Raw genomic sequence first — 24,964 nt, forward strand, 5'->3', positions numbered from 1 at the left:
CTGTACCCCTTTGATTCATATTTTCTTTGTATTCCTGTCTGGTTCCTGTTCCTGGTCCCAATCCTCCGGAAGGGGGTGTCTGCATGTCTGGCCAATTAGTTCTTGGCAGACTTGTCATTCTCCAGAGGGAGAGTGGAGGGGGAGGTAATTTCTTGGTGCGGTTCACTTGACGTGTATGCCGTGTTGGCTGGCTATCTTCCCCTGGCGTACTGGCTGCGGATCCTCCGTGTAGGCTGGTTTTCAGGGGTTGGGCTGGTTGCGGTTGTCGTATGTGTTCCTGCCCTTGTACCTCGTCACCCCTTTGATTTCTGTCCCCTTGCCTGGTTCTGTTTGGTTTGTTGCCCCCACTTCTTCTTCCTCTTTCTGTTTGGGAGGAGAGGGGGGGGGCTTTGAGGGGTGGGAGTGTCACAGTCGTTACCTTTGACTGTGACCTTCCGTTCTTGCTCGTTTGGCACTCCTCGCTGAAGTTCTGTTTCTGTGTGTCATTTGTGGTTCTTTATGGGTTAACTCCCCTGTGTGCCTATTAGGAGTTAATCCTCTGTCTGCTCCATGGGTGTGGTCTCTCTGCTGCACCCATGGAACCTGTATAAAAGACTGAGGTTTCCTCAGTTCTGTTTCAGCTCTCCTGGTGTGTGTTGTCTGTCCTGCTCCTGGTTTGTACTCTCTCCCATGCTGCTGACCCATGGGATCTGTGTCTGTCTGTCTGTGCTCTGTGAGTTTCCCTACTTGTTCATTTACGTCCTTTCCCGTCTTTCCTGTCTTTCTGTTATCTGTTCTGCTAGTTATGTTTTAGTTACTTTGTGTTTATTCTGATGTCTGTGTTCAGCAAGCCTTTGCAGCAGAGTGGCATGACAAGGCCATGCAGTTTACTACTGGTGGAGCAAGTCCTTCTCTGCTCATTGCCACTCCTGCTTCCTTGCGTGAACTCCTGCTCGTATTATTAGTTGCCCTGTTTTGTATTTGCCTGTATGTTATGTATGCCTATGTGCTGTCGGTACCTTCTTGTACCTGTTGTCCATTCGCTCCTGCTGTCACTGTCTAGTTCACGCTCCAGAGTGGACCCTGGCAACTTCCTGCGACTTAGTCTAACCCTACCATCTAGGGCTCTAGTGAAAACCAGGAGTTGCTTAGTTACGCCCCTCTGGAGTATTACTAGACAGTGGCGCAGTGGAGGTTTTCTCCCACTGTGCTGACGGTACATAGAGCTCATGTTTTATCTGTGCTGCTTTCCATGTTTCTGTTTGTGCAATAAACTCTTATGTGTCTGTACCTGATTTACGTTTATTGCTTGACGACGCGGTGGTCTCTCCTGGGACCTCCAACTCGTGACAGAGACCAAATGGATAGTCATGCTTAAAACTGAGGTGAAAACAAGGCCAAATGACTCAACTTTGCATGAAAACATAGGAACTGAGGCGCAGAAAGATGGCAGCAGGTGCTCGCGACTGATGGGTCAACATTTAAAATATTTGGCTGTAACAGAAGGCAGGTTATTCACCGAAGGGCTGGAGAGCGGTACAATAATGAGTGTCTGCACATAACAGTGAAGGATGGTGGAGGTTCCTTGCAAGTTTGGAGCCGCATTTCAGCAAATGAAGTGGGGATTTGGTAAGAATTAATGGTTTCCTCAAAGCAATACCATCAGGGAGGCTCTAAATGTATTCTGCAGCAGGACATCGACGCTAAACATACAGCCAATGTCATTTAGTGCTAACTTCAGTGTAAAGAAGAATAAAGAGACCTGGAAGTGATGATATGGTCCCCACAGAGCCCTGATCTCAACAATATTGAGTCTGTCTGGGATTACATGAAGAGAAAGAAGTATTTGATCAAGTCTACATCCTCAGAAGATCTGTGGTTAGTTCTCCAAGATGTTTGGAACAGTCTCCCTGCCGAATTCCTTCAAAAACTGTGTGTGAGAATAGTCCTAGAAGAACTGATGCTGTTCTGGAAGGTCACAGCAAATATTGATTTGATTAAGGTTTCTCTTTTCTTCATTCATTTTGCATTTTGTCAACTGGTAAAAATAAACTAACGCTTATTTTTTTTAAAGCATTTTTACTTTGCAGCATTTTTCTGAACTGAACTGAGCATGCTGGGAGTTTAACAGCTGGATGCCAAAGGTTGCTGACCCCTGCAGTAGCCTCTGTTTATACAGGAGTCCATCTTCAGTGTGGGGGAAAGCACAGAAGGTAAATCTACTGATACAAAATAGAGCTAAAATCAGGATGGGCTCTCGTATTAAATCTAGATAGTGCAGGTTTGCATGCCCTTGATTTTGACTAATAACTGCAAAAAAGGGGGATGCTAAAAAAAACTAAACAAAGAAACTTTATTGAACGATTATTAAATAAAATAACTACCAAAGGTGAATAGAACCAGTGCCGTTCGCACCAAATTGTGAAACTTCTGCAATAGTATAAATCACATCTAGAGGGACCAAGAAATTGGAGCTCAGGGGCTATGTCTAACTGCCCCTGTAAGAACCTGTCCCTAGGTTAAATAGGTAAAATAAGGTGTAGTGGTTCTGGCATGCGAGGATAGACCACAATAGGGGTTAGTTGTGTTCAAAACCCAAAAGCCCATAAACATTGCCCAGACAAACACAGTTCTTAATGAAGACTGCTGCTAATTCCTAAAAAACGTGCCAACACCTCTCTAGTCAATGGTGTGAACCCAGGCTAAAACACCACTCCCGCCGCTATTCGTGCAGCTGGATAACAGCCAGCCCAGTCTCTCTTTAAAAGAGGAAAAAGAGACCGCTTGTTACAAAAGTTGCCCTTACTGCTCCACAAAGTTACACATCTTTAATAAATCACAGGCTCGACACGTGTTTCCACACTTCATCATGCCTCATCAGGAGCCACAGGAGAAATCCACGGCACACCATATGTACTTCATAAATTAGTGTTTTTTAATTCATAGTGATTTATACATCATTTCTTGTTCCATCCAGAGCAATTATTTGAGCAATACATTTAGTTTAGCAGTACAACCCCCAACGTTTCGGTCAACGATTTAGGCAACTGATTACTCAAAAATAAATCAGAGCATATTGTCGTTATATCATGACTAAACTTCTAAGACATCACCCATCAGGATTAACGTCCGATAGCTTGGTGTGCCTTGCACTGTAGCTTGCCATGCACAGCGCTGTAATGACCAGGACTTTGTTACATATTACACGTAAATTGTGGAGAATGACACCCCTCATTACTATTAGCAGCGTTAATCCACGTGATGCTTCCATATCATATATATATATATAGATATATATTTGCAAGTGTTCTCCAATACGCCTCCTGAACTGCCTCACTGTTTTACCCACATACTGTAAACCACATTTGCACGTGGCTAGGTATACAAGACCCATAGATCTGCAACTTATGAAGGATCTAATATTATATGTACACCCAGTGGTAGTGCTAGAAAATGATCTCTAAACTCGCTGGAGGGTTGCGAGACAGGCTTGTGGAAGCTGTGCACCAGTCGGTCCCTGATATTTCTTCCCCTCTGATAGTAATGGCGGGGGTGCTTTCCCACTAGATGCCCTATATCCGGGTCTGCTTGCAGAATACCCCAAAATTGTAACAATGTTTCTAATGGGGCCATGGACTTCATCATAGTCCCCAATGATCCGGATCTGATCAGTCCCTTCTGGGTGCGTACGTGGGTTCAGAAGGACCTCCCTGTCACAGCTCAGGGCATGATTGTATGCCTGATTTAAGAAATGTACAGGGTGCCCCCGGCATTGGAATCTCTGTCTGAGGTCATTTGCAGCCACACAGAAATCCCACAAGGTTGAGTAATTGCGGCGAAGGTGTAAATATTAGCCCTTGGGGATACCCCGTTTCAAAGCCCCGGGGTGACAGCTCCCCCACTCGAGTAGGCTGTTGTAGCTGTCTTTTTCTAAAAAGACGAGTGCCTATGCTGCCGTTTGTGTTTTCAAAGGTGAGATCCAGAAATGTAACACCAGAGAGATCGATCTCCGATGTGAAATAGAGTCCCCAATTGTTGGCATTGAGGCGTTGAACAAAAGCCGCAAAGGTGTCTTTGTCACCTTTCCAAAAAAAATCTGTATATCAATGATATACCTAAGCCACAAGATAATCGATGATGCAAAGTCACTCATCTCATCACTGAACACCACCTTCCTTTTCCAGCCACCCAAGTAAAGATTTGCGTAGGTGGGGGCACAATGGCTCCCCATCGCTACACCCTTTACTTAGTGGTAGATTTTATTATTAAACAGGAAAGTGTTGTGTTCAAGAATGAATTGCACCAGTCGAAGAACAAAGTCATTGTGAGGTCATAGATGGGTACCTCTTTCTCGGAAAAATGAGGCCACCACAGAGCACCCCTTATTATGCGGTATGGAATGATACAGCGCCTCCACATCCAAACTTGTATATTTATATTAACAAAACGTCCTGCTCAACATGGAGGCCATCTACTTTGACCTTGATGGAGTCCCGAACATAAGAGTAGAGGGAGGTCACAAACGGCCTAAGGGTTTGATCGTTAGTCAGACTGTTGGTTCTGGACACAATGGGTCTCCCCTTTAATGGCTCTAGGCCCTTGTGGATCTTAGGGAGACCATAGAAGCATGCCATTTTTGGGAATGGTGGTAAAAGAAACCCAAATTCGGAATTGCTTATAAGTCTAGAATGGAGGGCTTGAGTTGGATTTTTGGGGAGAATATCATAGCAGGTCCTATCATCCAGAACCTTCAGACACGTATTGATCATAATCCATAATGACCATGTTCCCCCCTTTATCCGAAGTTTTAATGACAATTGACTTATCAGTTTCCAGGGCAATCTGACCATTCATCTCGGCCTGTGTCAGGTTGTTATATCCAAACTTGTGTCCCTCTAACGTGGTCAGATGGTCAATGACCACCCTGAGGAACACATTCATTGGTGTGTGATCAACAATTGGTGGAATTTTGGAGGATGGGGATCTCAGTTTAATAAACTGTCCCTCACCTGGATCCCTATTACCCTCCTCCGATAATTCAGCCAGAATTTGGATATCGGCCAAATTCTCCACATCAATCCCCAAACTGAGCACACTGCCTTCTGTTGTGCGTGGCAAAGAATTTTCTCCACTTCAGCCTACACACGAACAGATGGAGATCTTTGACCCACCCAAAAAGGTGAAATTTGTTTGTTGGTACGAACGACGTGCCCTTTTTTCAGTGCCATAATTTCATCCAAACTGAGTGACCTGTGAGACAGATTGATGAACTGAAAGTCTGGGGTGGGTGTTCTGGGGTTATTTTCTCTATCCGAGTAGATAATCGTAGAGCGGAGGACCCTTGCCTAACAAATTACCCCTCAGGTATGCTCCTCTCACCTCCTTCCTCTACCGCTAAAATCAGGACAGACATAAATATAGATAAAGCCTTAGTTGGTCACAATGTAATTGATGTTTTCCAGTTTCTTGCAATTTTCTAGTATCATTATTTTTTTCATCTTCTCCTCTCTTTTATAGAGTAATGTGTCTGTAAATGGAATTTGCGGTTACTGCTAGTTGTACCTGATCTGCTCTTTCTTTTATTTTACTTGACACTTTCTAATTTCCTTTTATTAAACATGTCGGCCTCTTTTATAAAAATGCCCAAACGGTAATAATGCACCGTAGGAGCTGCCAGAATTGTTAGGACTGAAGTTCTGTATTGTATGTTTCTAGAAAATGTACTGACAGCTTTGATAAATGACCCCAGCTGGTACATTGTGTGTGGTCACTGCCAGCTATGGGCTCACATTGATGAAAAGGTTAATATTTTAATTAAAGTCATTATCATACTTTTATGTGTGTCCAGCTAATAAACTCAGCAAACGAGGCTCCAGCTGCTCTCACATAATAGCGCTCTCTGCTGATACTTCACCGTTTCACACAAGAATTAAAGGGAACCTGTCACCAGTTTTATGGTGTCCTAACTAAGGGCAACATAAATAAGTGATTGATTCTCTTAGCACAATGCTGGGTCACTTTCTTTAATTGACCCAGTCAATCTGCCAACATCTTGTATTGAAAAGCTCCAGCTGATAATGATGAGTCATGAATATTCATGAGCTCCTGACTCTCCCCGCCCACCTGCTGCTGAATGACAGTTTGTTTCCATATGAACCAGCAGCAGGTGGGCAGGGGAGTGGCTATAGCTCTGAATTAAATATACGCTGGACTCAATGACATGACGCTGGACTCAAATCAGCTCATTAGCATGCGGCATCTTTGTGTGTATATTATGAGGTAACCATCTGTCACACCAGTAAGTGAATACATCTAAGGTACTTTTTAGTAGTTAATGATTGTATATAAGTTTGATTATAATCAAATATCCACATGACAGGTTCCCTTTAAAGGAATGAGTCTAATATTCTAGGGTTGGTACAGTTACTCAATGCTTTCCGTGAGCTACAGCAGTGGTGGCCAATCGAGCAATTAAGATGTGGCCATTGAATCCATCTGTGGGCTATACATTACGTTACATTCAGTGTCCACACACATACCTATTGTTCGTTCTGGTGTGACTTCTGTCCGACTGCGATCAGTGGACACAGACCCCTGGAATTGCACAGGGGTGCACCACCAATGAGGCCAGGTGAGGCGATCACCTCAGGAAGCTGGAGTGCCAGAGGTTGACTGATAACAGTATTTTCATTGACCTTGTTGAGATTTCCAGTAATTATTATATTTTTTTTTATGGTTTGCCATTTTTATTCAGACCCTAAGGTCACCTGCACACGTTGCAGAAAACGTGTCGTTTTTCTGCACGGATTCCTGTGTTTAAAAACCACAGCATAGCACAGTACCAGCAGAGTATATGAGATTACACAAATCTCATGTACACTTTGCAGATTTTTTCCATGTGGAAATTGACCTGCCGAGCAGATTTCAAAGTAAATAGGAGGTCAATTATGTTTGCGGTTTTAATGAAAGGGTGATATCTGCGGAAAAACTGCATCATATCTGCACCAAAATCCGCAATTAGACATTGTTTTGGTGTGGATATGCTGCAGAAACTCGCATAAATCTGGACGGAAATTCGTGCAGATCTTATGTGTGTTCACCCGCACCTGTGTGCAGGTAGCCTAAAGATGGATGCACACGGTGTGGATTACACTCTTTTTTCCTTCCGGATTTCGGGTAGAAAAAACGCAATACAGTACTAGTAAACTGTATGAGATAAGACAAAATCCTCAGGGCAGGTCAATTTCCGCACCTATGAAAAAAAGCAAAGTGTACATGAGATTTGTCTAATCTCATACAGTTTGCTGATACTGTATTTTTTTTATATTTTTTTTATTCTACTTAAAAGAAACCTGTTACATTGAACATGATGTCTGAGCCTCAGGAAGAATGTTATAGAGCAGGAGGAGCTGAGCAGATTGATGTATCATTTTTGTGGGAAAAGATTCAGTATAACCTTTATTTTATTAATTTTAAAGGGGTTATCCAACATCATACAACAGCCCCCCCATGTGCCGGGGCCCTCAGAGGGAATATACTTACCCCGCTCCCGGCGCCGCTCCTGGTCCCTGCACCGCCACTGCTGCTTCTCCCTGTACATGGATGAAAACATCCGGTGTCGGGAAGAGCAGCCAATGGCAGATGGGGACGAGCCTCCCTAGCATCGCTGGTGACGCTAGGGAGGCTCCCCCCCCCCCCCAAATCGGATGTTTTTATCCAGGCACGGGGAAAATCAGCGGTGGTGCGGGGACCAGGAGTGGCGCCGGGAGCGGGGTAAATATATTCCCTCTGAGTTGCCCGACACATGAGGGGGGGGGGGGGGCTGTTGTATGATTTAGGATAACCCCTTTACATTCTGGGCTTTGAAGTCATGCTGCTGGCATATCACACTGCATTTTCATGGTGTAAGATTCCCATTAAATAATTATATAGAAATTGACAATTTACAATGTACTGCGGTTCACATGACAGGTAATGCATAAAGTGTGCCAATGTGCTCACACCAAGTGTTGGGTCTCTCTTTCTTCAGAGAGACAATTCCTTCATTGTCATAAGGTCTCTACCTCCAAAAGGGGAAAGAGTACCATTATATTTTAGGAGAAATAATACACAAATCTCTCACGGACGAGCCGTTTACAGTACAATGCAAGCGAAAGAGGTTTTATAAAAACCCACGTGGATTTCCTGCAAATTTTAATCATGGATTTCACCCACTTTTAATGCAAAAAAGTCAAATTGCAGATGAAATTTGCAACACAATGTGAACCAAAACACTCACACCATGTTTTATGGGCAAAAAGCACCGTGCTATAGCATCCTGTCTACTGCCAAGCACTATGGGCATCATATACTAAGATTGGTGTCTCACATGGCCAGTCTGCTACTTTCACATCAGCGTTTTTCCTTTCCAGTATTGAGATCCGTCATAGGATCTCAATACCGGAGGAAAATGCTTCAGTTTTGTCCCCATTCATTGTCAATGATAACAAAACTGAACAGAACAGAATGCACCAGAATGCATTCCATTCTGTTTGGTTCCGTTCCCATGAAACACACAAAAGCGATGCAAGCAGAATTTTTGAGTGCGTCAAAGCAAGACGCGAAAGAAAACAGATCCGTCCCCCATTGACGTACAATATTTTAGTGCCGGATCCATCAAGGCTATTTTAGAGATAATACAACTGGATGTGTTCATAACAGATACAGACGATTCAGGGGCGTACATAGAAATCACTGGGCCCCATGGCAAGAATCTGAATTGGGCCCCCTTGTGAGTGACCCCTAGCCCCCATTAGGGTACGTGCACATCTACTGCAGAGAGCAGAAGCCTCCGTTGCAGATTCTGGCAAAACAAAGGGCAAAACTATTTGAATGACCCCATCATTGTAAATGGGATCCGGCAGGTGACGGCAGTGTTTGGCATATGCTGGATCTGGCGATTCTGGAATTCTGCTGGTGGCTGGAACAGAATACCAAAATCTGATGGCAAGTGATTACCTGGCCTTACCCAATGAACTGTGCCTGCTGCTGCTGCTTTTAATATAGTGTTTCATACTTCCCCCAAGGACTGTGCCTGCTGCTGCTTCACCTCCTCCCCCCCAATGCTGACTTACTGTTTGTGCTGCTGGCAGAGTGCGGTCAGGGCCTGGGGCAGATCTTCACCGAGCTGGACTAGAGACGCTGCTGGATCTGGTCAGTCAGGTTACAGTGCGACGAATGCCGGCAGAAGAACAGAACAAGGACATTTTACAAAGTGCAGACACAGAAAACTAAAGGATTTAATCCAGTCACAACTGATGTTTCTCTGACTGCTACAGAACCTCCTAATACACACCTCAGCTGCTGCACCACATCATAGTACACACCTTAGCTGCTGCAGAACATCATAGTACACACCTCAGCTGCTGCAGAACATCACAGTTCACACTTCAGCTGCTGCAGAACATCATAATACACACCTCAGCTGCTGCAGAACATCATAATACACACCTCAGCTGCTGCAGAACCTCCTAATACACAACTCAGCTTCTGCAGAACCTCCTAGTACACACCTCAGCTTCTGCAGAGCCTCCTAATACACACCTCAGCTGCTTGAGAACCTCATAATACACACATCAGCTGCTGCAGAACCTCCTAATACACACCTCAGCTGCTGCAGAACCTCCTAATACACAACTCAGCTTCTGCAGAACCTCCTAGTACACACCTCAGCTTCTGCAGAGCCTCCTAATACACACCTCAGCTGCTTGAGAACCTCCTAGTACACACCTTAGCGCTGCAGAACCTCATAATACACCTCAGCTGCTGCAGAACCTCCTAATACACACCTCAGCTGTTGCAAAACCTCCTAATACACACCATAGCTGCTTCAGAACCTCATAATACACCTTAGCTGCTGCAGAACCTCCTAATACACACCTCAGCTGCTGCAGAACCTCCTTACACACCTCAGCTGCTGCAGAACATCCTAATACACACCTCAGTTTCTGCAGAACATCATAATCTGATGCTAGAACATGTAAGGCTTTGATCACATCTGTGTTGGGCTTCATTCACAGATCAGGTCATAAATGCTGGACACAATTTTATAGCCTGGCAGATGGAACCCATCAGATCTCATCATGGTCGGCAGATCCGTCGGTAGTTGTCGTCCTTGAAGTGCCAGATCCGTAGCTACGGTGATTTTCGTTGATTTGCTCCTATGACGGCAGAACAGCGAATGTCACCAGCACAGATGTGAACAAAGCCTAATACACACCTCAGAATCTGCAGAACATCACAATAGTGACAAGGGAACTACAAGTCTCATCATCACCAGATTGTTATTATTGGAAATTAGGGAGCAACACAGGGAAAGGTAAAATGGAGAGAACTACGACTCCCAGCATGTCCCGGCTGTTATTATCGGATACAAGTGGATAATACACAAAGAGAGTATAAGGCAGGGTTCACATCTCCGTACGTCTGATCGGTCAGAAGAACAGAAAAAACGGATCCTGTATTTCAAGCATCAGTTCTGCACATTTGGCATCTGTTTATGCCATTTGATTAGTTAATTTAGATGGAATAAAGTCCTGCAAACTAAACGGTGATGTGAATCCAGCCTAAGAAGAAAAAACTACAACTCCCAGCATTATCAAATTATTATAGGGCATTATCCAGTTGTACTAGGTGATACAAAAAACGAAATAACTGTAACCCCCAGCATGGCCAGACTTATTATGGGGCATCAGTATATATTACAGAGAGGAGGTACAAGAGGAGAGAACTACAACTCCCAGCATGTCCAGATTATTATAGGACATCATCTAGTTGTATTAGGTGATACAAAAAACAAAGTTCTCGGGCAGCACAGCAACAATGATGTGTGGACGGAGTGCCAGCGGATGTAGAGGCGATCCACCAACCATAAAATAATAGAAAATGAGCTCCACAGCAGTTCCCAAAAAAATATGCCGTTTATTCACCAGTTAGCTATACACCCGGCCAGCACCCCCATAGAAATGCCTATTCTTGTCCGCGGACAAAAATAGGACATGCTCTATTTTCTTGCTGAGCTGCGGACCGGAAGATTGGGGCAGCGCTCCGGAAATGCGATTGTGGAGAGCACATAGTGTGCTCTCCGCATCCATTCCGTCCCCATAGAGAATGAATGGGTCTGCACCCGTTCCGCACAATTGCGGAACGGATGCGGACCACACTTGCAAACGTGTGAATGGAGCCTTAACTGCATATTTTTTTGGAAGTGCTGTGGAGCTCATTTTTTATTGTATTAGGTGATAGCTTTAAAAGGAAATAACTGTAATCCCCAGCATGGCCAGACTTATTATAGGGCATCACTATACATTACAGAGAGGAGATATAAAAGGAGAAAACTACAACTCCCAGCATTACCAAACTGTACTAGGGCAAAAGTTGAAATTACATGGAAAGGCAAACAATAGGCCAGAAGAACTACAACTCCCAGAATTACCAGACTGTACTAAGGCATATGTTTAAATTAAATGGAGAGGGATATGATAGGACAGAACTACAACTCCCAGCTTTTCTAGTATGTTATGGCACCACACAGAAGCTCCGCCCCCTCACAGAGATATTCCACAGATCTTTCACCAGTCCTCTGCACTGGTCACATGATGATGACATCACCAAAGGTCCTTTAGACTTCTGCTGCTCTGCTATTCCTTGGCTTCCTGCACTGGTCACATGGTTGATGACATCACCAAAGGTCCTTCTCCACTTCTTACATTCTCAGGTAGCCATACAAGTGTAATTAGTGGGAGGGCCTATCCTCCACTGCGGGTCCCCTTCCCCCAGGGGCCCCATAGCAGCTGCGTGGTTTGCCTCTATTGGAGGTAGGCCACTGAGACCATTATATTATCCTAACTGAGGCGTTTTTGCTGATCCATGACGGATCCAGCAAAAACGCTAGTGTGAAAGTAAAACCTCGCTGGAGAAAGATCTGAATAATTTAGTATTTTCCCTTGTCTCGTCCCAAGGCTTGTTAAAAAGTTGAGTTTTGACTCATAGGGTGCCACTTCCACAAGGTCACACTAGTTGTTTCTTTTTTTCTCAGGAGATACCTCTTTGTTCATGGTGCCATATGAGCATAGATCGTATCTAAAACTTAACCTAAAATAATGACCAATACCCGTAATATCACCATATCACCAAAATGGCCGTGGTCCTTTATTAAGGGTTAATTCAAAACAAACTTAAATCATAAATAATTAATCAATTCATAAATTAATCAATAACCATTAAAACCTCAGTAAAACCACAAATGTCCCCCCGGCGCAGCTGGGTGACTAACCCCAAGTCGTTCCCCCCAGCATGAATAATTAGCACATCTGGCCGGAGGTACGAATGTAGCTCAGCTCTCAAGATTGGAAGGATTTGTTTCCATCTTAGGCCCCTAAAACCTAACCGAAAAATTGAAATAAATAGTGAACCAATACCCATGCTCAGGGGCGGACTGAGAACCCTCAGGGCCCCCGGGCAAAATAAATCAAGGGCCCCCTTACAGGCCCCACCCATGTTCTGCTGCAAGCCCCACCCTTGTCCCGCCTACATGCCCCGCCTTCAGCCACACCCTACACAATCTTTAATAAGATTTCAAAGTTAAAGCGACACAAAAGGCACCCAGACCACTTCAGCTCATTGATGTGGTCTGGGTACAGTGTCCCTTTTGCAAATCGAGCTGCAATGTTCTAGAGAAACTGCATTGTTTACGTTCCAGCAATAAGTCAGCCTCTAGCGGCTGGCAGCCACCTGAGGGCTTCCTGGATTAAAACAGACCTTTGGTCCGGTATCTGACGCTGGACGTCCTCACACCCTGCATGATGACCTCCAGGGTCAAATTTTTCCCCATAGGAAAGCATTGATTCAATGCTTTCGTATGGGGTGATCTAATCTCAGCGTCCATTAGTGAGCCTCTGTTAGAAGCAATGTGGGCATAACTACTGTGAAGGGGGCACATATCTGGGCATAACTACTGTGAAGGGGGCACATATCTGGGCATAACTACTGTGAAAGGGGGGGAGGCCCTTCACAGTAGTTATTAATCCCTTTCAGCAGTCCCCCCTTCCGTGAATGGGGGACTGCTGAAAGGGGTTAATAACTACTGTGAAGGGCCTAGCCGTCTTGGCAACCCCACAGATCATCCCCCCACCCACCTTGTACTTGTTCCACTGATCCGCTACTTGCGGGCTACATAGGCATGGGTTCAGTCACTTCGGTGCGCAATCCCATCCTGCGGCGCGTGATCCCGCGAGACCCGTGACCTACAGCGGCGGGTCTTACGGGATCACGCGCTGCAGGACGGGATTTCCCACCGAAGTGACTGAACTCATTCCCACGCAGCCCACAAGTAGCGGAACAATTACAAGAGGGGTGGGGAATAGCCAAATTAAAAAATATTTTGAACCAAAAGGTGTTATGGGGGCTCTGTGGATGAAACTGTTATGGGGGCTCTGTGGATGAAACTGTTATGGGGGCTCTGTGGATGGCACTGTTATGGGGGCTCTGTGGATGGCACTGTTGTGGGGGCTCTGTGGATGGCACTGTTATGGGGGCTCTGTGGATGGCACTGTTATGGGGGCTTTGTGGATGGCACTGTTGTGGGGGCTCTGTGGATGACACTGTTGTGGGGGGGGGAAGATCTGTGGGTGACACATATATAGCACCTTTTGCTATATATGTGTCATCCACAGATCCCCCCATAAGTGTCCCTGTGAGTGAATGACCCCCAATACAGGGTCTGGGGGCCGGTACAGTCACTGTATTCTATTACACCGGGCCCCGCTCACTGTAATACTAATATTCATATGTGAACAACTTGAAATCCTCTGCGATCCTCTCCCTCTGAGCTCTCTGTACTCACAAACTCAGTAGCAGGCCGGGCGGCAGTACTTTATGAATGAAGCAGGCGGAGCAGGCGTGTGACGTCAGTGAGTTGCGCTGCCGCCCGGCCTGCTACTGAGTTTGTGAGTACAGAGAGGGAGAGGATCGCAGAGGATTTCAAGTTGTTCACATATGAATATTAGTATTACAGTGAGCGGGGCTCGGTGTAATAGAATACAGTGACTGCATCGGGCCCTGCTGCCATTACCAGGCCAGCATAACATTCGGAATCGGGGTGCTGGGCATAACATTAACACATAATGTTATTCTGCGGCGGGCCCCCATCCCGGCCGGTCAGTCCGGTCCGAAGTGCCCGACCGGTCAGTCCGCCCCTGCCCATACTTTGAGAATAATTACGCTCCGCAGCCCTTCTTTCAGCCCAAAAGATGAAAGAATGACCCAGAATCCAAACGGGCAACTGCTTTGAACCTAAAAGAGATTGATTTAAACTTATAAAACTAAATTAGGCCGAACATAAATTTTATATCTATTTGATTCCCACCGCTCAATCTTTTTAATTATTCCCTCAATCAAACCCAAACTGGCTGTGACAGTAGCCGCCCCAATAGGAAACGAATGAGACGAGTTCTGATCCGCAGCCAAATCTAAGCATAATAAACATCTCTTCAATATTGCATTAAATTGGTAAATTGTCATTCCTGAACCATCTAACTTCCACAAAATCCTTAACTGTCCTAACCGGACACAATGATGATTCCCCTAAAGCCGCTAACTTAATCCATGTCCCTTTCGCCAGCTGATCCATTTTTGATTTTCTAATAAAAATGGATACTGCATTATTGCTCAAATTAACATCCTCCAACCTCAGCGGTACAATTGACCTCTTATTGCTCCGAGAAATGCAATTACAAATGCCACTTTAAACAACATTGCTTCGTAAACTGAATATGTAGCACATTTTAGCACTGACACTGTGTTGCCCAACAAATCAAACGTAATTGGCTGTCTCCTATCAACTCGGCTAATGGATCTCCTGATGCACTTCAGAAATTGTTTCACCACAAACTGATTTGAAAAAGATTAATAACCTGCTAATTTAAAAAAGAAAGAGACACCTGCAACCGTTTTAGCCAATACCGAATAACCAAACCCTGCCTCTAATAATGAACACAAGAATTGAATTTTTTTTTTTATATCAAACAGAACGTCAGTGGTAGATGTGAGAAATAAACCCAGACTGACTTATTAGAGGAGCAGGTTTAGTTCATTCATCACATCGTTTTTTTTTACGCAGTCAGACAACTGGTTCAAGTATGAAGTGTGCCTCCGGTGAAAAATAAGAACTACACAAAACCCTTAGATCCACATGTTCCGAATCTTTTGTGTAGCTTTTCTCTTCAAACCTCAGTGGTTTGTGCGACAGGCCATCCCTTCCTGATTCACTAATTATCAATATCTCTCACGTTACAGATACAGTGGAGTGAACTTGCTAGCTAACACTACACATGTTAAGGCGGGTTTACACGGCCTAATGGAGCAGGTGATTCTCTGGATGGAAGCGTTTCTTCCCGACAATTGTCTGCTCGTCAGATCCTCTCCACTGTATGGAAATAAGCAATGGCTACTGCCATTACTTGCCTCCATACAGATTCATTGTTTCTGGGTCGCAGAGTGCTGTTTGAATGGCACAACCTGCTGCCCAGAAACGAAGATTTAAGTGTCGGCACAAACAATCATTTCACCCAATAACCGAGTGTTTCGCTCGTTCATCAGGTGATCTGTGGCACCTTTGCACAGGCTGATTATCTGGAACGAGCGTTCATATGAACATTTGTTCCAGAGAATCTGCCTCAACACATCGCCTTTACTCTTCTGTAATCCACTGATGCACACTGCTTTCAACAGTGCAGAGGCTGCTGTAATCACAGAACCTTATTAGTTTCATTCACTTGTAGGCTGCAGATAATGGGGGTCATGTATTAAAACAGGTGTTTTACGCCAGTATTTGTTATCCCCTGCACTGCCAGAAAATGTGCCTGATTTATGACAAGCTGCATGCATCCTCTACCAGTTTGTGCAGCTAGATTGAAATCTAGATTTAAATCAATCATTTACCCCAATCTCCTGGTGTAAATGTTAGTGAATTTGCCTGGGCTAATGGCCCTACCTTTACAATTCACCAGTGGGGAGGATGGAGTAAAAATGTCACGTGTACCTAAATTTAGGTCCACAGATGGTCAAAAATCGGCTAAACGTACCTGTGTGAGTTTTTCCCGAGTTTCTAGCTTACAATACAAAGACCATAACTCTAGCTGGTAGCAAACCAGAGATATGTGCAGTTAAAGCATCCCCCCCTGACAGTGTGGAGGAGAATGAGGGAGCAGCTGACAGGCTACAGGAGGAGAGAAAAAACTGTAGAAATATATAGAAATGTGACATTATCATCATTGTAGTGACCCAGATAATAAAATTATGTTATTTTTACCACACAGTGAATGCCGTACAAAAAATTCAACAAAATAATGTAAAAAAAAAGCTATTTTTTTTATCTTTCCCCCTAAAAATAAAAGTTATTTAATACAAAATATATACTCCCAAATGGTTCCTAAAAAAACAACTAATCCCACAATTTAAAAAAAAAAATTGAAGAAAAAATTAAAAAATTATGACTGCTAGAACACAAAGAGGGAAAATATTATTAGTTCTTAAGGCTAAAATGAATGATGTCGCTAAGGGGTCAAAAATGCAATAGTGCCCCCTGAGTTGTCCGCCAACAAGATTTACTGCAGACACGCATTAAAAATCTACAATAAAAAAAGTGACATTTTTGGGAGGATTTTTCCAATTTTAACATGACTGTTAGGAGGTTAAGTCCAAGTTTCAAATTTGTACAAAAAGTCTGAGAATTGTTTTAGCCCTGAACAGTATGCGCAAAAATGTCTCACAACACATGAGGAAAGTCACTCATGGGACGTTTTACAACATTACACTTGTCAAAAATGGTTCTTTAAATGTGTTGCACATGGAACATGAGCATAAAAGTAAAGACAGACGCAAGGTTAGATTTGTCCCTTTATTTTTAACAATTAAGGACAGTATTGCACATTACCAGGGTATAGCTTTTTTATTACATTACTAAATATTTTATTTATTGCTTACAAATATTAGCTGGGCTTTTCTTCTTAAATAAAGACTACAGTGAACACAGACACCTACAATACTGACAGAAGAGCGGAGACTGCAGAGTTCACATCAGAGTTATTAATATGTTCTGTACATCATGTGTAAAAAGACTTGTGTGCAGACAGGGGCTCAGTGATCCAGGATCCGAAGGTTTCCAGACACTATTTTGTTTTCTAATACTGCTCCAGGGGGGATGTCAATCCGGTCACCGTGGTTTGCAATGATTATTACTGTGCCCTATGAGAAAAGGAAAGAAAAAGTGAATTACTGGCTCAGTTTTAGTATAACATTTTTTGCAATGTATGAGGTTCAGTCCAGTACAGCTTATAGCATCATATCTCTCAGTGAACAGCCATGACAAAACTTTATTCCTTTTCTGAGGTCTTGGCACGTAGAGATGTCCCGAACTATTCGCCGGCGAACATCGCTTGTTCGCGTTCGCTGCGGCGGGCGAACATATGCGATGTTCGGTCCGCCCCCTATACGTCATCATTGAGCAAACTTTGACCCTGTACCTCACAGTCAGCAGACACATTCCAGCCAATCAGCATACCCTCCCTCCCAGATCCTCCCACCTCCTATCAAAAAGGAAGGACAGCATCCATCTTAGATTCATTCTGAAGCTGCAGTGTTACTTAGAGCAGGGAGAGTGCTGCTGCTGCTGAATTAATAGGGAAATCGTTAGCTAGGCCAGTGTTCTGGGTCCACTCCAGTCCTCAAAGACTCATCTGCTGTAAGGACAGCGTCCTGACAGCACCCCAAAAAGCCCTTTTTAGGGCTGGTACATCAGTCTGCTTTTATTTTTATTTTTTTATATATTTATATTGCAGTTGCCTGCCCGTATGTGAGAGGCCACAGGCCCACAGACTGTACTGTGCGCACACCACTCATATCGGGTGGCACAGCACCTTGCAGATAAAAAAGTCATTTCATTTTTACCCTTTAATATTATTGCAGTTGCCTGCCAGTGAGTGTCAGGCCCACAGACTGTACTGTGCCCACTGCCCACCACTCATATCAGGTGGCACAGTACCTTGCAGATAAAAAAAGTCATAAAATTTTTTCTCTGTAATATAATTGCAGTTGCCTGCCAGTGTGTGTCAGGCCCACTGACTGTACTGTGCCCACTGCCAGTGCCCACCACTCATATCGGGTGGCACAGTACCTTCCAGATAAAAAAAAGTCATTTAAATTTTTTCTCTGTAATATAATTGCAGTTGCCTGCCAGTGAGTGTCAGGCCCACAGACTGTACTGTGCCCACTGCCCACCACTCATATCGGGTGGCACAGTACGTTGCACGCATAGTACCACTAATCTAAAAAAAAAATGACAGGCAGAGGCAGGCCACCCCACAGGGTCCGTCGTGGTGCTGTGATTTCCTTTGGCCCTAGAATAATGCCCAGTGTTCAGAGGCCGTGTACCCGTGTACATAGTTGACTGGCTTACACAGGACACCTAATCTTCTACAGTTTCCGCTCGGAACCTTGACGCACCATCCTCCTCCAGCTCAGCTTCGGGCACCTCTCAAGTTACCACTCGCCCGCCTGCCGCCACCACCAACACTAGCACCACAGCCGCTTCACTTGATCTGTCAGAGTAGTTATTTGCACATCAGTTGGAAGAAATGAGTGATGCGCAACCATTATTGCCAGAGGATGTAGATAACAGGAATATGTCTCAGTCAGGCAGCATTACACACATGGACGTATGGTGTGATGATGATGATGTTGTACCCGCTGCTGCTTCCTTTGCTGAGTTGTCAGATACAAGTGAAGCGGTTGATGATGACGATGTGTCCGTGGATGTCACGTGGGTGCCCGCTTGAAGAGAAGAAGAACAGGGGGAAAGTTTAGATGGGGAGACAGAGAGGAGGAGGAGACGAGTTGGAAGCAGTGGGAGGTCGTCGGAAGGAGCTAGTGGCACAGTCAGACAGCATGTATCGGCACCCGGGGTCAGCCAGACAGCACGCCAATCAACGCATGCTGTTGCCACTACCAGAATGCCGTCATTGCAAAGCTTAGCAGTGTGGCATTTTTTTTGTCTGTCTGCCTCTGATAACAGCGATGCCATTTGCAACCTGTGCCAAAAGAAACGGAGTCGTGGGAAGTACAACAAGTCACCTAGGTACAACTGCTTTGCGAAGGCACATGATCTCACATCACAAACGCCTATGGGATCAACACATGATGAGTACAAGCAGCACAGAAACTCAAAGCCACCATCCTCCTCCTGGTCCAGCATCTTCAGCCACGTCAACCACTGTTGTACTCCTTTCCCCCTCTCAACCATCCGCCTCTCACCTTCAGCAGTTCCTGCTCATCTGCCCACAGTCAGGTGTCTTTCAAGGAAATGTTTGAGCGTAAGAAGCCAATGTCACAGAGTCACCCCCTTGCCCGGCGTCTGACAGCTGGCTTGTCGGAACTCTTAGCCCGCCGGCTTTTACCATACAAGCTGGTGGAGTCTGAGGCCTTTAAAAAATTTGTAGCTATTGGGACACCGCAGTGGAAGGTACCTGGCCGAAATTTCTTTTCACAAAAGGCAATCCCCAACCTGTACTCTTTTTTTTATTTTATATTCTCTTTATTGAAATGAGAGGTTCCATACAATACATATGCAGATATTAAATCATAAAAGACATATTTGTAGCAAACATCATTTTACAGACAGATGTCATTGCATGGTTCCCAAATCACATTTTCATAATTTTTTGTCCCAAAATCCTTCATCACCCTCCTCCCTCTTCCAAAACCCTCCCTCCCAAATACAACCCAACTCATGAACACTAATCTGAGACAGCATCGGTTACAGTACTTAACCTGTACATGTATACATCATTCATTAAGCTTGGATATTCTTGCATCAAACTATGCCTCCAACTTCCCCAATCTATTCGCCAGTTGCGATTCCAGGTACCATTTAGTCAGTTTGAAGGGGGCCATAAGTTCCTGAATTTCGCTACTGGACAACAGCTTCTCTACGAATCCCCTCAATTTTTTTTATGAATTTCTCAATCAACCGCTCCTTGTCTTGCTCTACCTCTAGTCTTTCCAGATATAGAACATTCTTCATAGTCCCAATTATCTCATCCCAGGACGGTACCTCGACTTCCAACCAGTGACGTAAGAGAGACTTCTTAACGGACATCAACAAAAGATGTACTCCTCCCTTCGTAACCACAACCCCCAATTCCTCTTCCTGGTTTTTAGGTATATATTGGAAAATGCATTGCTGCGGCGTTAATCCCACTATCTCTCCCCAGACCTCCTCTATTGTCTCCACTGACCGTTGCCACAGCGATTGCACTTTTGGGCATTCCCATAAAGCATGCAGCAATCCAGCTTTTGGGAGATCACACTTGGGGCACTTTTGTAGGTAATGGGCTGGATCATCGCGATACGACAAATTAAAGGCGTAAGTTGCTCTATGCATAAGCCTTAGTTGTGTGTCTCTCCACTGTTCATTATAAGTCGCTCGCCGTACCAAATCGAGACCTACTCTCATTTTTTTTTGCTATGTTCTGGTCAGACAGTTCCCTTTCCCAGGGTTTAAAGGCTCCCTTTACCAAGCCTATCGTCTGAATGTTATGGAGCTTTTGATGCAAGTCTGAGAGGGACATGTGAGTACCATCTCTGCCCAGCAAAGCCGCAAACCACGCCAGCCTTTCCGGGTCACCTAAAGAACCTGCCTGTGCTTTACAATAACTCTTAATTTGCTGGAAAGGGAGATAGTGTGCGTCAGGTAGGTCATATTTTTCCTTCACCTGTTCCCATGACAGCCATTGAAGGCTATTAGTATGTAGCAAATCCCTGAGCCTCATAATGTTTTTATTCTTCCATACTTGGAATAAAATGTTCTCCCTGCCCTGAGGAAACGCCGGCAACGACCACAGTGGCATCATGGGCGATAAATAGTAAGGGAGCCCATAAATTTTCCTAATCGCCTTCCACGCCATTATGGTGTCTTTTAATAAGATGGACTGCCTGATTGACACTGGGATATCTCTTAGTTTTGAGTGTAATAAAGCCTCTAGGTTCTCCAGGCCGGCCAGTTCCTGCTCGATCTTTTTTTTTTTGAATCAGATCTTTTTTAGTAAACATTTTACAGTGTAGATACACGTTTTAACACATTACAAACAAGGATGACATAGAGACATACTGTCCATAAGGCTAACAAAAAGGATATCAGCCTATGTGTAGTAATTAAGTACCAAACCGACCCACCCACCCCTCCCTCCCACCCTAACCTGCAAAGTACAAAGGCACATTGTTAAACATTTCTATTCAGACGTCGAAACGACAGCCATGAATCCCACAGTTTTTCAAATTTCGCTGGGCATCCACGCTTCTGATATACCATCCGTTCATAACTCAGCATCGTGTCAACCGCACTTAGGAATTCGCCTAGGATTGGCGGAGCTGTCTGTATCCAATGTAAGGCGATTAACTTTCTAGCAACATATAACATTCTACCTATAGCTATTTTATGTACCTGACCTGTGGCCAGTTCAGAGACATATCCTAACACACACACTTTAGGGTCAGAGGGTATTCGTACCTTGTAAACGTCCTGTATTGTTTGGAGTACCAACTCCCAGTATCTCCCTAACCTCTCGCACGTCCACATCATATGCAACAAATCTGCAGAAATCATAGAGCATCTTGGACATTCATCCGTGGGCCTAAACCCAATACGGAACAAAAAAAACGGAGTTTTGTAGACTCTATGGACAATAAACAGCTGCGAGAGTTTACGTCCTTCACTCAGGGAAGAGAGAGGTATCGCCTCCAGTATGTCAGACCATTGGTCATCAGTTAATTTGCCAACATCTTTTTCCCATTTACTTTTAGCCACAAGTGGATGGGACATTAGAAACTTATCAAGCAACAGCTTGTATATACAGGAAATCATACCTCTCCTCGCCCCTCTAGACAAAATCTGGTGCAGTGCAGCATCTCTCCCTGCCACCTCATTCGTACCTTTAAATGTAGCGTTGTATGCGTGTCTCACCTGAAGGTACTTATAAAAGTGAGTTCTAGGCAGTTCATACTTCTCCTGAAATCTGGTAAATGACATGAACTTCTTTTCCTCCAAAAGGTGGCCCAACCTCAGAATCTGCTCGATCTTTATTGCCGAATAATGACCAGTACCCCACACCCAATCCCTTACATGTCTAAATAAGGACGCCAGATTATAATGCCGGACATTTGGCATTTGTAACCCACCTTCTCCCTTCAACATTGTCCATTTTGCATATGCAATACAGGGCCTTTTAGTTTTCCATAGGAAGCGATTAAACGTTCTCTGCATCCTCGTAACAACTGCGTGTTTTAGTAGTAACGGAATTGTTTGAAGTGGATAAAGTAACTTCGGGAAGCTTACCATTTTGATTAAGTGCGCTCTACTGCACAAGGACAAGGGCAGCTCTTGCCATTTTTCTAATTCGTTCTCTATTTTTAGGAAGAGAGGGGGGTAGTTCAGTGTATAGATTGACTTCAGGGTACGTCCTACTTTAATGCCCAGGTAAGTTAGATAATCCTTCCGGACCTCTACCCTAGTTTGCATGTGACTCTCAAGGTGGGACCTTTGTCCTAAGAGCAGCAGCTGACTCTTGTCCATGTTAATCTTATACCCTGTTACCTTCCCAAAAGCGATTAAAGCCTCCAGTACCCGGTCTAAATGGAGCTCTGGGGCTCTAAGGTATAACAGGATGTCGTCCGCAAAACAACTCACTTTCAACTCCTTATTACCTACTTTGATTCCCTCAAAGGTATCAGATTTTACCAACCATCTCGCTAGGGGTTCCATAGCCAGGTTAAAGAGCAATGGAGACAAGGGGCATCCCTGCCACGTGCCTTTGCTGAGTATTTACTCTTGCCTGAGGATTTTCATAGAGCGCCTTTAAGTAATTTCTAAAATGCCCCTTGATATTGACTCTATCCAGCACCATGTCCAACCATTGCCAGCTGATGTTATCGAAAGCCTTCTCGGCATCAATTGCTAGTAGCGCTGGATTGTACTTGCTTTTACTATCCCTGCCAGTGCTTAGGATTGTTAGGACCTTACGTATATTGGTCACCGCCGACCTACCCTTCATGAATCCCACTTGGTGCGGGCCTATTAGCTCAGGCACACAGTTGGCCAACCTATTAGCTAAAATTTTGGATAGAATCTTGATATCCTGATTAATTAAGGATATCGGTCTATATGCACCTGGCTGGGTTAGATCCCTTCCCGGTTTCGGAAGAATCTTAATATAGGCCACCTTGCCGGTGTCTGGCAAACCCTCCCCCCCAATCATGATGTTATTAAACAGCCTAGTCAAAGTCGGGGACAATTCCTGGCACATCGCTTTGTAAAATTCCGCGGGGAACCCATCGGGCCCCGGCGCTTTACAGTTCGCTAGGGTTTTTATGGTTGCCACTAACTCCTCCTCACTTACATCTCGGTTCAGCGTTTCTAACACATCTATCGAAAGTTGTGGCATTTCCAGCTTATCCAGAAGATCCCTTGCTTTCTGGGGATCAAAGGGGTCATTAGAATACAGTGTCTGAAAAAATTCACCCGGTATTTCTACTAAATCCTTCGGCTGGGTACACAACCTTCCTGACTCATCTTTTAAGGGGTGCAAAGTTGACTGTTTGACAAAGGGGCGCGTTAAATTGGCCAATAAGCGACCTGCTTTATTGCCCAGACGAAAAAACTTTGCCCTTTGGTAGTCTCCGAACCATTTTTCCTGCCTTTCCTGGCAGTAATCGAAATTATGCTTATCAGTGACCCAGAGTGTTTTATTGGAGTCAGTGGGGTGTTGTAGAAAATTGGTATATGCTTCCCGTACCCGCATAGTAGCCTCCTCATACTTTTTCCTTGCCTCTTTTTTTTTCCCCTATCGTATGCGACATTATACGACCTCTCAGTACTGCTTTGGCCGCATCCCAGTATAGAGCCTGATTGGTCACATGTTGCGCATTATCTTGTAAGTATTCCCACCACCACCAACCTTTTAACTTGTCTATGAATTCCTTGTCCTTGGACAAGTGCTGAGGCATTCTCCATGTAAAATCCTGTCCCCTGGGAACAGTATCCATGATCTCCATAACCACTGGGGCATGGTCTGAGATTAACAAATCAGAAATTTCCACCATTTTGACTCTGGACAACAATCTCGATGATGTTAAAAAATAGTCAATCCTAGACCATGACTCCTGGGCATGCGAGAAATGGGTAAACTCACGGGCCACTAGGTGGTGGTACCGCCATGCATCAAACAATCCCGTGTTCTGAATTAAAGGGAGTAAAGTCTGGGCTCGACTCTGTTGAGTAATGGTACCTGGGACCCCGCGTCTCCTATCTTCCTGTTCACTATGCACCCTATTGAAATCTCCCGCCATCAATACCATTTGTGAATCTTCTTTCAGAATATCCCTCTCTAAACTCCTGTAAAAGTCTGCCTGGGAAGTGTTGGGGGCATAGACATTGTGTATAACTATCTGGCCTACGGAAGAATCTATACACACACGCATCCATCTCCCTTGCTCGTCCGTTGATGCGGACTTAATATCATATTGTAGACGTTTATGCAACAGGACAATGATTCCCGCCTTTTTACCCACCGAAGACGATCCCATCACCTGTCCCACCCATAATCTCTGCATCCTACAAAAATCCGCCTCTTCCAAATGGGTCTCCTGCAGAAATGCAACGTCAATCTTAAGTTTTTTAAGATGGCGTAAAACCGCCATACGTTTAGCAGGGAATCGGAGGCCTTTAACATTCCATGTGGCAACTCTCATAGTTTTTTCCTTATTCTATAGATCTCTGCAGGAGAAGTCACTTGGAATAGACAGCCCCAGTATCTCACATAATATCGCCGAAGCATCATAACCCTAATCAGTCCCAGCTTAGTGTTCAAACCCTCCCTACCCTCCCCCCCAAACTAAA

At 44.5% G+C, this 24,964-nt stretch overlaps 1 protein-coding gene across 2 annotated transcripts in view; it reads right to left on the minus strand.

Moving 5' to 3' along the window:
- Positions 1-16,896: 16,896 nt before the first annotated feature.
- Positions 16,897-24,964, minus strand: part of UGP2 (UDP-glucose pyrophosphorylase 2) — a 128,150-nt gene continuing 120,082 nt past the window's right edge. For both annotated transcript variants that reach the window (XM_040430128.1, XM_040430127.1), the window contains exon 10: positions 16,897-17,262. In XM_040430128.1, coding sequence (XP_040286062.1) covers positions 17,155-17,262 — 108 coding nt within the window. In that variant the 3' untranslated portion in view covers positions 16,897-17,154. The remainder of the gene's footprint in view (positions 17,263-24,964) is intronic.

The sequence above is a fragment of the Bufo bufo genome, chromosome 4 (assembly GCF_905171765.1).
Source record: "Bufo bufo chromosome 4, aBufBuf1.1, whole genome shotgun sequence".
Classification (NCBI taxonomy): domain Eukaryota; kingdom Metazoa; phylum Chordata; class Amphibia; order Anura; family Bufonidae; genus Bufo; species Bufo bufo.